The sequence below is a fragment of the Nannobrachium achirus genome, assembly GCF_963921795.1.
Source record: "Nannobrachium achirus genome assembly, chromosome: 10".
NCBI classification, from domain to species: Eukaryota; Metazoa; Chordata; class Actinopteri; order Myctophiformes; family Myctophidae; genus Nannobrachium; species Nannobrachium achirus.
The window spans coordinates 32,263,429-32,281,108 of NC_137819.1; the positions used below are offsets into that span (position 1 = coordinate 32,263,429).

Sequence of the window (17,680 nt, forward strand, 5' to 3'; positions counted from 1 at the left end):
TCTTGACCAACGCAGCTGATTTCTTTACTTGATGAGAGACAGTGCATCTGTGCTCGTTATATGCACGGTTGGAGAGCCTGTTTTCCATTGAGAGCCCGACTACCTGTTGTATAATGTTCATTTTATTGTATTTCTTTCTGAATTGTATCACAGGGAGAGAGGGGTCCTGCTGGAATGCCTTCGGATGGTGTAAAAGGTTCAGACGTAAGGAATGATTTAACAATAAAAACGTTGATCAAATACTGTACTTAACTTCCCTAATAACTGGAAAAAGTCTAACCACATGAACCCTAGCGTCCTTATTCTGGTGGGAACTGAACTTGTAGATATGCTATTTTCTGAAAATATTTATATTAATTGAACCCCAACATTGTTTTTGGACTTATGCTGTTCCCTGCCACGCTTTCAGAGATTTTCACTAACCTTTGCAAAATTATAGAATACTCCACGATGCTCCCGGCAGGGCTCAAAAGATGCTCGTGAGTGTCCTGGAGTTGGAAAATAATCCCTGTCCCTGTCGACGATCCTCTCAAAAGATATCCGTTTTCACGTCCACCTCATTTCCACCACTTGTCCCATACACCAGTGGTTCTCAACCTGTGGGTCGGTGACCCCCAGGGGGGTCCCCAAATTATTTTGAGGGGTCCCCAGATGATTAACTTAATGTGCAACATTGTTTTCTCACTCAACAGTAAACAAACCAACATAAAGTTTCAGCGTATAGAGGGTATATGCACATTTCTAAAGTGACAATTTAATGAGTTTTTAATTGCGACCATCTTCTAGCGCCACCATGAGTAAAAATACATTTTTGGACACTGCTCCTACAAATTCTGTCAAATATGATGATTTTGGGGGGTCGCGGTCTGAACTTCTTTTGTTTTCAAAAACAAAAGTGAAAGCTGTTTTTGGTCCGGTGACGTCATCAATGTGTCAGGTGACCTTTCGGTTACCCCGGAAATAATTGGTGACCCATAAGCTAGAGAACAGCACCATCCAGAGTCGGAGGCGGCAGCCTGGACCATTGGGAATAACTTGTGGAACTTGGGAATCCGGTCAATAAAGTATACAGGGTTTACGTGGTTACAAAGACAACCTATGAACTTAAACTGTAAAGCGTTAAATATCACAACGCTGCATATGTTCCATGTATTTGACCTCTCTTTGACCTCTCTTCCAGGGCCATCCCGGACCCCAGGGCCCCCCAGGGGCCGACGGACTCCCGGGACCACCTGTAAGCATCTTGATCTATTACCTCCTGTCCAGACGCTTCCTCTCTGCATGATGTTCTGTCCTTTTTGGACAGGACCGTGTGTTTCGCTTTGTAGGAAAACCACCTGTTGTTGTTATGCTGCATTCACACTGAGAGAAGCCAAGCTAATGGTTTGCTTGGTAATTCAATGTATTCTCTATGCAAACCAGCTTTAAAATTGTCCAAGCTTTTTTTTCCAGCTTGGACATTTTAAAAGCTTGTTTGCATAGAGAATACATTGAATTACCAGGCAAGCATACCATTAGCTTGGCTATTCTGTATGTGAATGAGGCATTACCACTGAGAGGTTCATCACACATGCAGGCCATGGAGTCATGTGTCCTATGCAGTGGTGTAGAGCAGTGTTTCTCAACCTTTTTTCTGCATGGGCACACTTTTCATATCCCAAGAAAGAATCCATGGGCACACCAACATAATACGGAGGTGTAAATATCGTCACTGTAGTGTCGGGAAGAAACCTTGTATCTCCAAGTTTCAAATTTGTACGTTTCTTCGCAAAATAAAGCCCTGCTTCATCATACAAGGCTGTACAGTAGTGAAAACAGCAGATCTATTTTTTTTTATACTTTTTATTTTAGTGATTTCAAATTATTAGCCCGAGCCTCCAATATGGTGTCGGTGCTAGGTCTCAGCAATCATTCCCTTTAGTCATTTTCAACATTTTTACTAAAAGGCCCTTTTAGAAATGTCAGCCCCTGCCTCTCTAACATTCTCTGCATGTCCCTGATATACTGTATGCTTGACTGTGAACATGTTTCTATCCCCAGGGACCACCTGGTATGCAAGGTTTACCCGGCGAACCTGGAGAGTTTGGACAGAGGGTAAGCGCTTCCTCATTCTGGTACAAGAATCTGTGTCATGGTTCTGTAAGCATGGCTTCCCTGCAGTGTATGTACGTATTTATGTATGCATGTATGTTTGATACTGTATGTAGTCAGTTACTGAATACAAAGTACAAGGCAATTATAAGAGCATAATTAACTGCCGCGCCGTCATTTTAAAAGGCCACATGTCCGTAAGCTTCTGCTAGAACTGCCGGCTCTACTTATTAAAGTACTGTGGTCCTAGAGTTTACAGCTCAGTACGAAGTAATTGATGTAGCCAAAGCTTTGCTATTTTTACCCCTTTTCCAATGGGATTATGCAAAGAAAAAGCCTTTTTCTTTTTTACTACTCTTAATGCTTATGAGACAATAACAGCTGGAGCTCTTTAATGTTGTGCATTTTAAATGTCAGGCTATTTAACTCCCTCTTGTTTGTGGGCTTTATCTCCATATTTCCTCATTCTACACAGTAGACTACTGGTTCTCAACATGGGGTCTGGGTACCCCTCGGAGTACTTAAAGGACAACTTTAGTTTTTTACAACAAGGGTTCATATTTTAGATTGTAATTAAAGAATATAAAAGATGAGTGTTAAAATTATTTCATTTACTTCTTTCTATGGTTTTAGAGATTCTTATTTCAGTGGTTGGGGGCATGCGTACAAGTGGCTAAATATGTAATTTTACACAGAATAAGCACATTCCCAAGATACAACGCAACCTTTCATGGTTGGATGTGACTTATGGAGTGTTACTGTAAATAGCAATAAAGAAACTGCTGGCTTATTGTCTCTAAAAAGACATATTTAGCCACTTGTACGCATGCCCCCATGCGTACGCACATTTTAGCACGGTAAATGCGATAAAACAATAGAACGAAGCAAATGAAAACATTTTAACACTCATTCTTCTTTTCTCTAATTACAATCTAAAATATGAACCCTTGTTGTAAAAAAAACAAAGTTGTCCTTTAAGGAGGTTCCGGCAGGGGTCGATATTGGGAACCAAATGGACCAAATGGTCTGTAACTCTGATAGTGTACAGTTGTGTAGATTTTGGGGTCACAGAGATGAAAACACAAAGTGGGGTCCAGGGATCCTCAGGGTTCCCTAAGGGGGTTCCAAATGGACCCTTAACAGGTCTGTAACTCAGAGAGTGTATGGGACACACACTTTACGGGCCCATGTGTACGCTCTGAGACGCGCGATGTAATGCAAATCAAACTGCGGGGTCCTTGAAATGAAAAGGGCCAGGAACCACTGCACTAGTGGATACGGTTAGCGACAAGGTTCACGTCAGCAACAACTGTTCAGCTGTTCTCAGCTGTGAAACCAATTTAGCCGGGAACCTCAGCTGACCAAGAGTGATGTGGACATACGGACACATGTAGCGGAGTATACATCCTTTTCTTAGAATGAAGATATATGGATATATATATATGGTTTATTTCCTCAGAAGCAAACCTCAGGGCATGCCCCCGCGGACATCAAATGGATTTTACAGTTTGTAAATTTACAGTGTGGCTGCAGCGTCAGTGTGTTTAGATTAGAAAAACACCCATTTCCTCTGCGCGGCACGTTCGGCCCGGGCCAACCCCCAGCCCGTTCCTCCTTTTTTCCTTTTGTAGTTTTCCCTGGAGGTCTCGGCCTAACGTTTTATTGCTCCGAAGGGCTTTCCAAGTGAAAAAAACAGACCGCGAGCAATGACCTAGATTCTGTACGTTTATGCTTGTTTTACCACAAGCTCAAACAACTGTTGTGCTCGAGCTTGTTGCTTCACATACCGTGCGTGTGTGTGTGTTTGTGTGTGTGTGTGTGTGTGTGTGTGTGTGTGTGTGTGTGTGTGTGTGTGTGTGTGTGTGTGTGTGTGTGTGTGTGTGTGTGTGTGTGTGTGTGTGTGTGTGTGTGTGTGCATGTGGTGCGTGTGCATGTGTGCTTGCATGCAGGTCAGTAGGTAAAGGAAGAGTGATGTCATGTATAGTTAGTGCTCTCACTCGGAAGCGCCCACTCATATTGTTTTCCCACAATATTAAATATACGTTTTGGAATATTGAACTTTGTTGATTTTATACTGTACTTTAATGGAGAGGCAAATATGGAGCCCTGTTTTCTATTTCAGTCCAGTACTGATCCAAAAGGGTTGTGAGCTTGTAGGTCTGCTATTTTCACTTCTTCCACAAATTTCTTAGGTTTTATGCAATTCTGTGAAATTCTCCAAAAAAATGTTTGTTTGTTTTTAATTCATGAAAATGTGTGTATTAGTTTGGACATTCTGCACAATGAGTAGTTGAGTACTTTTTGTGCTTTTACTCAAGTACATTTTGAATAGGGCTACAGTCTCTAGAGTATATTTACATTGCACTATTGATACTTGTACTTAAGTAAAACATGTGAGTACTGTTGTATTGACAGTATAACAGTACATTCAATACTTTAAGGCATGTCTGTTCTTCTCTGAGTTGATATACAGAGAAGGGCAATCTCAGTTGCAGTGCGGGGAGTCTCCTGCAGATGGCAGTGTATTTCCAACCCCAACCTAAGAAAGACTGATATTAGCATGTAGCTTGCTAGATCTGTTGACTGTTTGTACAAACAGCTTCAGTTTGGTAAATCCTATATGAATCATGCCTTGAAAGAAAGAATGTATATTTATGTATAACTTTCTTGTGTTTTAGGGAAAGAAAGGTGAAAGTGGATTACCTGGAGTGGACGGGCTTCCTGGACCCCCTGTAAGAACAACATGCATTTATACCTAAGTGTTTGAAATGAATGTTTTCACACAGGCACACACACACACACACATACGCACGCACGCACGCACGCACACGCGCGCACACACACACACACACACACACACACACACACACACACACACACACACACACACACACACACACACACACACAGTGGAAATGTGTACTTTATGTGTATTATCAAAATATTATAGACCTATTTGACTATTGTGTTAAAGATGTGTATCTACCCTATATACACATATTACACACAATACAGAATAAGTGTAATATTTGTTTCTGTTGACTAAAATGTACTAGTACTAAACTATAGCATACTGCAGTGTAGCCTCATATGTGGCTGCCCTGTGCATGGTGTATATTTGACAGAAGGGTAATTGGCTTAGTTAAGTTAGCACCTAAAGGTCATGTCAGTTACATTTCACTAATTGCTCCCTGACGCAAAATGTTAATGCTGGCCTGGGCCTCAAGGAACCAGGCTGCCCACTGAACTTTTAAATTAGGACAATATCCCCCTCTAGTGGCTACTGCTTGGTACTGCTTTATTTGCTTTGCTGTGCTTTATCAGGATGTAGTTTGATTGAAGACTATTAGAAGTTTGCATAGGAAAAGGTACAGTTTCATGACAGCTTTGCCTTTTCGGCTTTCCGGCTTATTTAGTATGTATGCATGAAGATGGCTGTGTCCAGGCTTCACTTCATTGTCTCTGCCAGGCCGAAAGGCATGGCCGAGACTATATTTTCCACCCTGTTTGTCTGTCTGAACTTGGCACTTTTGGCACGATGGCAGCGAAACTATGCACGCACACTCCCTGGGGGCCAGAGCAGAACCTCTGCCCCAATTTTTTCCCATGGGCCTGTTATAGCGCCACCAGCAGGTCAACCTTATCTAAACACATTTTTGGATAAAGAAAATGCCTCAAATCGTGAATGTAGCGTTCGAATGGCCAAAGAAGACATGGCATCATTTTCACATTGGCCTATTATAGCGCCACCAGGAGGCCACAATAACTTACTTGACCTGGCAGAGACCTCAACAGTCAAACATACACTGCATAGTGTGTACAGACACTTTCTATGAATCCATTCATTCTACAAGTGTACTCTGCTGTATTATTTCTGCTTTCTGGCTGTATAGCGGATTGCTACTGAACTATTATAGCACAATGATTATGTTTGCTTACATTGTACATATAAACTTGAGACAAAATATGTTTTTGTTGTCCTGTCTCCCCCCTGAAGTTAAAAAGAAAGCTCAAGCCACGTTTTTATTTGTGATTGACATGATTTGTTTTACATGTGAAGACGATGGGAATTTATTGTACATGCAAGCAGCATCACCCCTAGTAAAACTATATTATACCTACCATTTATCACAAATGATACATCCACCTATCACTGTAGTTAACATATGAAATGGAGGCATGTGGAATTTGCAGTTACATTTGGGTGTTTGTACAGTATCTGCCTGGTTTCCTGTAATTACTAAGCACGGTCCAGCAGGCTGTTACTCTTAAAAGTTCCCAGAGGTGTTACTAGGCCTACCTCAATTATTACATAACCATCTAATCAATTATTTTAGATAATACAAATTATTTAGCATTTTGCTCTGATTTTGTCTTTACAGTCGCGCCCATTTACCCTAATACCGGTATATAAATCAAAATCATCTAAGAATATTTAGCTTGCTGCTTAGCAGAAATTATATTTTAAAATATAATTTCATGAACGGAAATACCAGCTTCCGTTACTCGGATTTCAGGAGGTGTAGTTGGCAGACTAGCATTCGTATATAGGAATAGTTGTCTGGCTTTGTGAGACTAGGAACAGGTTACAAGGCAGCCAGGAAGACACCAGAACAATACTACAAAATAAGAAGAGATAAGAAACACATGGGGAGAAAAAACAAAACTAATACAGAACATGCAGTGCTAGAGAAACATGACTAAACACCTAAACTAAACAGGGAAGAGAGGACAAAATAAATGTGTTATTTGAAATAAAGGCTATAGATATAAAAGGAGTGTTTTTCAAAATCCTTTTTCCCAGCAAGTCCGCAGAAAAAGGGTGCGTGGACGCGACACCGCGTCTACGGACGCGACACAGCGTTATTTTTTATAATTTAATGTACCCTATAAAATACCATGCATATTGCATACATACATACATACATACTTACATACATACATACATACATACATACATACATACATACTTACATACAGACAGACAGACAGACAGACAGACAGACAGACAGACAGACAGACAGACAGACAGTCAGTCAGTCAGTCAGTCAGTCAGTCAGTCAGTCAGTCAGTCAGTCAGTCAGTCAGTCAGTCAGTCAGTCAGTCAGTCAGTCAGTCAGTCAGTCAGTCAGTCCATACACAAACATGCAATGTAGTCTTTTTGTTAATCTTCTCTTCTTCGTTTGTTAGGGCCCCCAGGGGCCTGTTGGGCCACATGGAAACCAAGGGCACACTGGACCTCCTGTAAGTCCAACAAAACTCATTTATCTGTACATAAATGATGTTACAAAACATAGAGCATACCAATATTATTTACTTTCTTTCTTTACCAAGGGTCTCCCTGGCGAGATTGGATTCTCAGGCAAACCTGGAGAGACAGGAAAGCCGGTGAGTTGGCCCTCTTATCTCCGCAAATAAATGCGTTATTCTTTTCATTCATGTCCTGGAACGCATTATTACTTTAACCATTATTTGATGCTTTAACTATTAAAAAATAGCAGATATACAAGCTCACAGCGTGGCACCGAGTGCCGCGCTGCGAGCTTGTAGATCTGCTATTTTTGAATAATCTATCTTTTTTAATATATATATATTTTTTTGCAAATCTTTTAATATATCTTTATTAAAGCGAGCTATTTTTCTCTTTGTTTTTCTCAGGGTATGCCTGGTAAAGATGGCTTGGATGGTCTTCCTGGTAACGATGGAGCTACGGTGAGTACCTATTCCCAGTGGTCTAAAGTACATTTACTCAAATACTGTACTTGAGTACTGGAATTTTTACTTTACTGGAGTGTTTCCGATTTTAAACTTTTACTTCTACTCCACTACATCTCTTGGGCAAATATTGTACTTTTTACTCCAGTAAAATTACAAGTTTAGTTACTAGTTACTTTGTAGATTTGGATTATTATTACAAAACACGTGTTAACCACTTCAGCCCTACTATATGCGTACTTATGGCTATTTGAAAATACCAAGCTCACAACGCGTCACTTTGCAATGAGTTGTGAGCTTACAAGTAGATCTGCTATTTTCAAAGCATTTTTTATACATTTGAAAACTTGTGAAACGGGACATTCTGCAAAATGAGTAGGCTACTTTTATTTCAATACTTAAGTACATTTGCAGGTGAATAATACTTATGTTCTTTTACTGAAGTACATTTTGAATTCCAGACCTTTTTTTTCAGTATTGACCCTTTTACATAACTAAAAAATGAGGGTACAAGTTCTTTCACCACTGGCTACTTTCCCACGTTGGTGTTACAGGCAGCTCATTGCTGATGCCTGTCGTATGAAATTTGCTATATAAATAAACTTGACTTGACAGGCGACAGGGGACTATATGCTGTAGCTGGGAGGCCTGTCAGTTATACTGCTATGTTCTGACCAGTATGATGCATTACCGCACTGCCAACTGATGCAATTCATAACTCAACAGTTTTTTGTACAGTCCTGAAAACCACTATCCTTAGTTCACCGAAATGCCCTTGGGCTCTATACTGTACTAGGCCCTCTACTGTTTTCATTATATAGGCCTATTACAAAATATCTTATGAATATAAAAAAATAGACGATCTACGAGCTTGTACTATAGATCAACTATTTTTGGCAAATGTTAGCCATAGAGTAGGAATGCTAATGTTCAAGTGGTTAATGGGAGTTTATCCTTGCCTGATTATTGTACCCCAACTGAGCCTGACGTTCCCTACCTGGCGTCTTGCCTTGCCTTGTCTTGTCTTGTCTTGTCTTGTCATGTCCTGTGTTTTACCTGTCACACCCCCTTGTCCTCTTCTTACACAAGACTCATTATTTCACAACTAATGCTGGTCCCTGCACACTCTAGCTTTTATTAGTTCCCTCACTTCCCTGCGTACTGTTCAGGGTTCCCACCGTCATGAAATTCCTGGAAATATTTTGAAATTAGAAAAATATTTTTCCAGTACTGGAAAAGTTTTGGAATTGATCAAGGGTCCTGGAAGGTCCTGGAAAAAATAGCTATGCATTGTCTTTGGTTATTAGGGCCCGAGCACACACAGTGTGTGAGGACCCTATTGTATTTGCAAAGATTATTATTCTTCTTCTTCCGCCGAATTAATCGCGTTTTTGAGGCGCCAAACGTACTCCAAAAGTTGCGCAACTTTGCAAGCACATCACAAGTGGTGAAAAATTACGTAATAAAAATAAAATAAAAGGGGGCGTGGCCTAATGGCGCAACAGCGCCCCCTACAAAATTTCAACGCATCAGCCCCACTATACGGTTTCACCCACAAGTACGAAAATCGGTACACACCTGTATCATGTCCGGACTCACAAAAAAGTCTCTTGGCGCCATGTCCGAAACCAAACAGGAGGTCAGCCATTTTTACTAATTAGTGGCGTTTTGGCGCATTTTTGGCCGTTTTCACGTGTCGCACTTTAACGAACTCCTCCTAGGGGGTTAATCGGATCAACTTCATTCAACTTCGCTCGGCATACTCAAGACACCTTAACGATGAAAAGTTGTGCGAATCGTGAGTTTTCGGAAAACGGCGTGACCGTGGCGAAGCGTCAAACTTCCTTCGCCAAACAGGAAGTGCCCCCTCTTCTGATTGGCCGAAACTTGATTGTTCCTTTTTTTGGCTGTTACTCATCAACCGTTTGTCGTACAGAGTTGTGGCTGGTATCATATGACTTGACTAAAGCCCTTTGCACACAGGACAGTTGCGTTTTTTTCGTTTGCGGCATGAATAAAACGCATTGGATTTGGTGTGCAAGGCTGTGCGGAATCGGCACTGCGGATCCAAAAAGTTGTCATAAAAGGAGTGATTAGTTTTTTACCGCATGCGACAAGACGCACGAATCGAACTGGGTTCGATCGAGAAAAAAACGCACGGCGGCAGCCACTCGTCGCACGGCTAATTCGGAGCCGGTGTGCATGAGGTCATAGAGAATCATTGTTTTCTTTTAAAAAAATTATATTGTCCGTTTTATCCGTGCGGTTAAACGCGCCTGTGTGCAAAGGGCTTAAGAGTCCTTCACCTTAATTGGTTTAACTTAGCCCCGCCCCCTCTTCTGATTGGCCGAAACTTGATTGTTCCCTTTTTTGGCTATTACTCATCAACCGTTTGTCGAAGAGAGTTGTGGCTGGTGTCATATGACTTGATTAAGAGTCCTTCACCTTAATTGGTTTAAGTTAGCCCCGCCCCCTCTTCTGATTGGTCGATTATTAATAGTTCCTATTTGCTATCTTTTCAATGGTTTGTAATAAGTGCAATAGTGTAACTGTGTCTAGGTGTGATAACTGTAATAGTGTAATAGCGCAATGAGTGTAATAGTGTAATAAGTGTAATAGTGTAATAAGTGTAATAGTGTAATAATTGTAACAGTGTAATAGTGTAATAAGTGTAATAGTGTAATAAGTGTAATAGTGTAATAGTGTAATAAGTGTAATAGTGTAATAGTGTAATAAGTGTAGTAGTGTAATAGTGTAATAGTGCAATAAGTGTAATAGTGTAATAGTGTAATAGTGTAATAGTGTAATAAGTGTAATAGTGTAATAAGTGTAATAGTGTAATAGTGTAATAAGTGTAATAGTGTAATAGCACAATAAGTTTAATAGTGTAATAAGTGTAATAGTGTAATAGTGTAATAAGTGTAATAGTGTAATAGTGTAATAGCACAATAAGTGTAATAGTTTAATAGTGTAATAAGTGTAATAGTGTAATAGCGCAAAAAGTGTAATAGTGAAATAAGTGTAAAAGGGCAATAAGTGTAATAGTGTAACCGCTGCCCCTTGTGACGTGGGTAGAGCTGCGAGGGCCCGGTCATCGCTGCTTGCAGCTTTAATTGATTTTGTTATTACCTCTGAAATGACATTGGCCAAATTGTCAAATATTAGAGGCAGAAATTGTGAAAATTGCGCATAGGAGTAAGCGACTCGTTATTGAGCTGAATTAATGTTATATAGTCCTGGAAATCGGGTTAAATATTCTGGAAAAGTTTTGGAAAAGTTTTGGAAATTAATTGGTAAAGATGTGTGGGAACCTTGTTACATTTTTCAATTCTCAATCTTCTGTTTGTTTATGTTTCCAGTGTACCTGCATCTTAGTTTCTAGTCTCTAGTTTCACGCCAGCCGTCTGGCTCAGCGGTTGTTATTGAGAAATGAAATAAAGTTCACGCAGTGCAGCAGGTGCTTCGAGCCTTTGATTAGGTCTGTTATAGAGCGGAGCGGTCTGTTATCCTGCAGAAATAACACACAGCTGATTTCAGCGGCTGACCAATCAGAATCAAGCTTTCAACCAAGCCGTGTAATAAAGAACGCTATCGTTCATCAGTGTGGATGCGTCACGTCATTCTCATTGTAGTTATCGACTTATCGTTGTAGTTATAATTCTTGGTGTAGAAGGCCTTTAAAAGAGCTTGATGGGAAAAGAAAGAAAGAGACCATGGAAACTCAACATCACTTATACAATTATTTTAGCATGAGCTTAGTCCGTTGCTCTCCACAGGTTGGCTGAGGGAGTGTAGCACCCAGGATTACATTAGACAATTGGCATGGGTGGAAAAAAATGGGTTGCAAAATCGTGGGTTAAAAATTATCAAAAATAAATAAAAATAAAACACAATACAATAATCGTATTGCAGAACCATATTTATCATGACATTGTCCTCCCTCATATACTAGGATGATTTAGCTTTTGTTGAGCTGCAAATTCAGTACCACTTAAACCCTCTATGAAAAAATAAATAAAGGCGGACGTTCCCCCCAGAATAGGGATGCTGCTGATTCTAGTGATAATTACATTAAAAGTGGCATTTTAAGTTTTAATCACAATGATTTTTGCCACAATAATCGTGACATGTCATTTGCATATCTTCCCATCCCTACAGTAGGTGGTGCTTGTTTCAGGTCCCTGCTCTATGATACTTTACCATAAAATGTCACTATATCTATATCTATATCTATATCTATTACTATATCTATATCTATATCTATATCTATTACTATATCTATATCTATATCTATATCTATATCTATTACTATATCTATATCTATATCTTTATCTATTAATATATCTATATCTATATCTATTACTATATCTATATCTATATCTATTACTATATCTATATCTATATCTATATCTATTACTATATCTATATCTATATCTATTACTATATCTATATCTATATCTATATCTATTACTATATCTATATCTATATCTATATCTATATCTATTACTATATCTATATCTATATCTATTACTATATCTATATCTATATCTATTACTATATCTATATCTATATCTATTACTATATCTATATCTATATATATTACTATATCTATATCTATATATATATATATCTATATAATGTATATCTAATTTCTATCTCACACACACACACGCGCACGCACGCACGCACGCACGCACGCGCGCACACACACACACGAGCTGTCTCACAAGTACAGTGCTGATACCTGGATTTGGGCCATGCTCCAAATATCCCTCAATGTGTGTCTCCAGGAATGAGACACTGTACAGTGACACTGCATGACAGAACAGCAATGTGCATATGACAGTGACTCTGCTTGCAATATCCTTCAGTGGACATCAGTCTTTTCAGTTGAACATTGGCAAGATATGGAAGTCATTCTTCAATGTCCTTCAATAGAAGACAGTATTTCAGTACAATAAAAAAGAAAAAAAGAAAAACACTATATTTTCAAATGAGGGGGATATGGACAGAACAAGAGAACATGCAGGGAAAGATATGTTGGCATACAAGATGTGTGCATTAAAGTATAAAAGTTTGAGTGAGTATTTTTGGAAATATATAGGCAGCCTTGCTTGTGAACCATTTACGGGAATTCAACCCATATGTACAGTTTGTATTAATTTCATTGTACCTGTTTGTTTTGTGTGTGTCTCTGTTTGTTTCTAAAAAAGGAAAATAGGGAAGAACTGTATAATTGCTTCACAATAAAGATATCTGAATCAAGTTTGAGGGAGTAACCCTCCGATTCATACTCTCATACTCATCTACATACTACAAGCTCACAATGCAACATGGTGTGAGCTTGTAGTTCGGCTATTTCTGGCACGCGGGACGCGACACCATTGTACGACAGAGTAGGCCTATAAGTTCTGCATATCCTTCCCTTACCCCTTCTCCCTCCTTCCGACGGCTGTGGTGACAGATTGTGTCATCCTCCCCCCGCCTAGAGGCTTCAGTAAGTATAACTATATATATATAGTTGTGATATTGATAGAATTGTTGTGTCTCTCTACAGGGAACACCAGGACAGCGCGGAACAGATGGATTTCCTGGCAAAGCTGGCCCTAAGGTACGGTGACACAGTATACATGCATTATACGACACGTACCGCATACCAAGCATGCCTCATCAAAGTATATACCGCTATTGCAATTCAACTTAGCTCACATCATCACAGGTTTAGATTACTTTGTGTTGTACACGATCCGTCTCTAAAGTTTGAAGAAAGGCGTAAAGAGAAAAACGTTATCAGATATAGTAGGGTATGTGCGTGACATCATCATACCCGGAAGTTATGCGGGAACGCCTAATAAGTGGCAAAAACTACTTTCTGGCCTTGACAGCCCAAACATCCAAACATAAAAGTCATATCTGATTGCATTAAACGACGCGAAACTCACTTTGCCACTCACTTTGCCACTCGATTTGTCATACACTTTATGCATGCACTCACCCTCTATAGCAGGGTGAAATATTGCACATAACATAAGGTGCATGGTTAAAGGAGTAGTTCACCCCAAAAATGACTTATTTTCTATCAGTTACACACCCCATGAAGCCTTGAATTAATGTTTAGTTTTCTTTTTTTCGGTCGCATTTCTGAGACAATAATCTGATGACCGGTGGAGTCTCAGAGTCGGCGGGGACTCCTACCAGTAGAAAATAAGTTTTTTGGGATGAACTACTCCTTTAAGATAGCAGTGGGATGTGGCAGTAAAAAAACAACTATAGAAAAAGAAAATAATGTCCTACATCCTATGATACCCAAAAGGGTGTGGTATTGTACTTCCTGAATGCTCTTTTGTCTCATCCCCCAGGGCGAGGATGGACCTCCTGGACCCAGAGGACCTCTAGGGGAGAGAGTGAGTTTATTCTTTTGTGTATTTGGTTTGTAGAATTTTTTCATTTTTTTTTCATGTCATGCAATTAGGGCATGTCATGCAATTATTACATAATCGTCTAATCGTGATTATTTGACATAATCGTGATTATTTTTCATAATCGTCATAATCGTTTCCATGTTTAAAAATGTTCATATATTTTTAAGAAAGTAAAAAATAGTGGAAATAGCAGATCTACAAGCTCACAACGCGTCGCATCGCGACGCGTTGTGACCTTGTAGATCGGCTATTTCCACTATCAATGTTATTTTTTAAGTAGAAAGTTGTCAAATATGTCCATAATTTCTTTGTATATTTAGGTTATTTGTCATATCTGCCATATGCAACTTCAAAGCCTAAAAGCCAAACAGAAATGTAGTTATCAACGACAAAAACACAATTAAATCGTTAATCGCAATAATTTGAGTGACAATTAATCGTCATGTAAAATGTCATATCGTGACAGCCCTACATGCAATATTATATTCATATTAGGGCTGGGATGCGATTACAAATTTTAATCTAATTAATTACAGGCTCTGTGATTAATTAATCGCAATTAATCGCATTTTAATCGCACATCGATATTTGACCTGAGAAGCTTTTTTTTTCAAGTAAAACACATTTTGTTGTACGAGTGAATCAACGAGTGACTTTTTTAAATCTAAATTTCGCATCCACTGGGCCAAGCAAAGCGCTCTGATCGGCTACTTCTCCCTAGCTTTGCGTTTGTTGTCTCTTCTTGGTTGGTGCATCGCTATGATTGGTATGCCCGAAACTGAAGGTTCTGTGGTGCAAAAACTAAGTGCGATTAAAATGAGTTAATTTTTTTAATCGCGTTAATTTTCTGTAATTAATTAATCGCAATTAATCAGTTAAAGTCCCAGCCTTAATTCATATATCAACATTTCTGTTACAGGGGGTAGCTGGGTCACCTGGACAACAAGGAATTGTCGGAGGAAGAGGAGACAGAGGAATGCCGGTGGGTTGTGTTGGGTTTTTCATCAGTATTTTATCATTATTACAGTATGGTACTTTGGGGAAAGGAAGCTGTTACGAACCATAGATATAAAAAGCTAGATACCTCATCCACCGCTGCAGTTCATTGGAGAGGGGGAAATCTCGCTCTTTCGATGGGTCATTCTTTCGACTATGAGCGTCGGCAGGTTAGCTACTCACCCGCGTCACGGTTACTGAGGTTAGGGTCAGGGTTTGGGTTAGGTTTAGGCATAGAGGTTAACATTCACCCACGTTGGCAGGTTAGCTACTCACCCACGTCGGCATGTTAGCTTTTCACCAGGTTAACATTCACCTGTGTCGAAAGAATGAACTGTCGAAGAGATGCTATGTCGCAATGTCGACACGCTCCCATTGGAGAGACCTGTAAAAAGGTATTGGGGGAAGTGCAGAAGTGTTGAAGGCACGCTACCACTCAAAGTGACTACTGGACGATCACAGCGTGTCTTTTCCGGGACTTCTATTCAATTCAACAGAGCTTTATTGGCATGAGGAAACAAACATTTACATTGCCGGAAGCTTGCCTTAAAAATTGACATAGGCGGGGACCCAGTCACCAAAATATTTTTAAAAAGAAAAAAAGGTCTGCTTTAATTAGCATGTGAGGGGTCAAACTAGGGGTTCTTCATGATTCTGAATCCAGTGCAAGCATTTGTTTTGCATGAAAAACATTCCTTGGGCTAGATTTCGGCCCCCCAAAACTGTGAAAAGTGATGAGTCATCACTTTTTTTCCACTTTTCACAGTTTTGGGCTGCCGAAAGTTAACCCAAAGAATGTTTTTCATGCAAAACAAATGCTTGCAATGGATTCAGAATCATGAAGAACCCCTAGTTTGACCCCTCACATGCTTTTTCTTTTTTTTTTTATATATATTTCAATGGGAGTCAATGGGACAGTGAATATATGAATGGCCATAACCTTTTTTTGCGATGTTTCCGGCAGAGCAGGCCTCTCATTCTGTGGAGGCTCATTCTTAATGACCAAACTAATACATAAAACAGAAATATAAAGTATGGCAGAAAATCACAGGTCCTACCCTATTCCTTGAGCTTTTGGGCTTGTGGGTCCCCGGCTACCAATATTTGTTTTACAGACCCCACAGAGCCGAAGGAGGCGTCTACCTTTCTATGTCTATGGTTACAACTATAACAACCAAGTTGAATAATCTAAAAGTCCCATTAGCAGCCGCTAGAGGCCATATTATTTATTTTATTTTATTGATTACCATATTAGTCCCGCAAGGGAAACAGTTTCAGCTTCATCCAGCTGATGGCTGCTCAGATGGAAATGATGAGCTCCCAAGGGGCTCAGTCTTCAACACAGGGAGGTGAATCGGTGACCCTCTGATTGGAGGCAGGCCTTTGCCCTCTGTACCCGTTAAGCCAATGGTTCTCAACCTTTTCAGGCCGCGACCCCCAAAATAATTATATTTTAACTGGGGACTTTTACTTCTACTCCACTACATCTCAGAGGCAAATATTATACTTTTATTTTCATCGCGATGCCTTGTGAGTTTGTTATTTTCAAACATTTTGTACTTTAAGTACATTTTCAAGTACATTTTGAAATCCAGACTTTTACTTGTAAGGGTGCGCACACACCAAAGTATGGTCGCCAGCGGATAAACAATTTTTGTGCGCGGCTGACTGAAAACGCACTCTCTCAAACCATGGGGCTTAAGTATGAATTTGTTCTGAAAACTGCAGAAAAATAACTTAAAAAAATAACTTAAAATGTTTTACATCATTACAGGGAGAAAGAGGCAATACCGGAGCGACTGGGCCAAAAGGTGATAAGGGCGACAAGGTAAGAGAGAAATTACTTTAAATTGTAACTAAAAATCAACTAAATCTCTCCCTTAAAACCCCCCCTCCCCCAACACCCCCACCCATTACCACCGTACACTATTTTAAGGTGGGATTAATTTCAGGAGCATATGCTGCCATAATGGCCGAACCCTTGTTCCGTATGGTAGCGCTGGGTCATTATGGAGACATCATCATCCTCGCTCATCACTCTGTCACAGTAATGGCCGCCCTGAGGTACATTGGGCGGTAATAAGCTAATTAGCATGCAGCGAATGAACACGCTGTTGTTTCTCTCCCCTCAGGGCGATGTCGGTGGCAGGGGGCTTCCCGGTATACCAGGAAATGTGAGTAAAAGTTGCTGTCTTTTTGTAATTGTTGCAAATTAATGATGATAATAATAATAATAGTCGTGTCTGCGTTTTGTTGTGTGATAGTGTAAAGCAACTACTTTAAAATACATATCACATATTATGCATGTTTTACTTTTTCAGTATTTGCAGTTTTCAATACTTTAACTTCTACTCCACTACATCTCAGAGGAAAATACTGTACTTTTACTAAAAATATATCTAAAATTATTGTACTTTTACTAAAAATATATCTAAAAATATATGAAAACGCAGTGA

At 39.6% G+C, this 17,680-nt stretch overlaps 1 protein-coding gene across 1 annotated transcript in view; it reads left to right on the forward strand.

Annotated features, from left to right (window-relative positions):
- col22a1 (collagen, type XXII, alpha 1) overlaps nt 1–17,680 on the forward strand; it is a gene marked incomplete at both ends in the record, with an annotated part of 109,162 nt that overhangs the window by 55,826 nt on the left and 35,656 nt on the right. The window contains 10 exons of the mRNA XM_080735391.1: nt 1,181–1,234; nt 2,041–2,094; nt 4,770–4,823; nt 7,282–7,335; nt 7,426–7,479; nt 7,750–7,803; nt 13,364–13,417; nt 14,166–14,210; nt 16,999–17,052; nt 17,357–17,398. Of these exons, the coding sequence (XP_080591517.1) occupies nt 1,181–1,234; nt 2,041–2,094; nt 4,770–4,823; nt 7,282–7,335; nt 7,426–7,479; nt 7,750–7,803; nt 13,364–13,417; nt 14,166–14,210; nt 16,999–17,052; nt 17,357–17,398 (519 nt within the window). The remainder of the gene's footprint in view (nt 1–1,180; nt 1,235–2,040; nt 2,095–4,769; nt 4,824–7,281; nt 7,336–7,425; nt 7,480–7,749; nt 7,804–13,363; nt 13,418–14,165; nt 14,211–16,998; nt 17,053–17,356; nt 17,399–17,680) is intronic.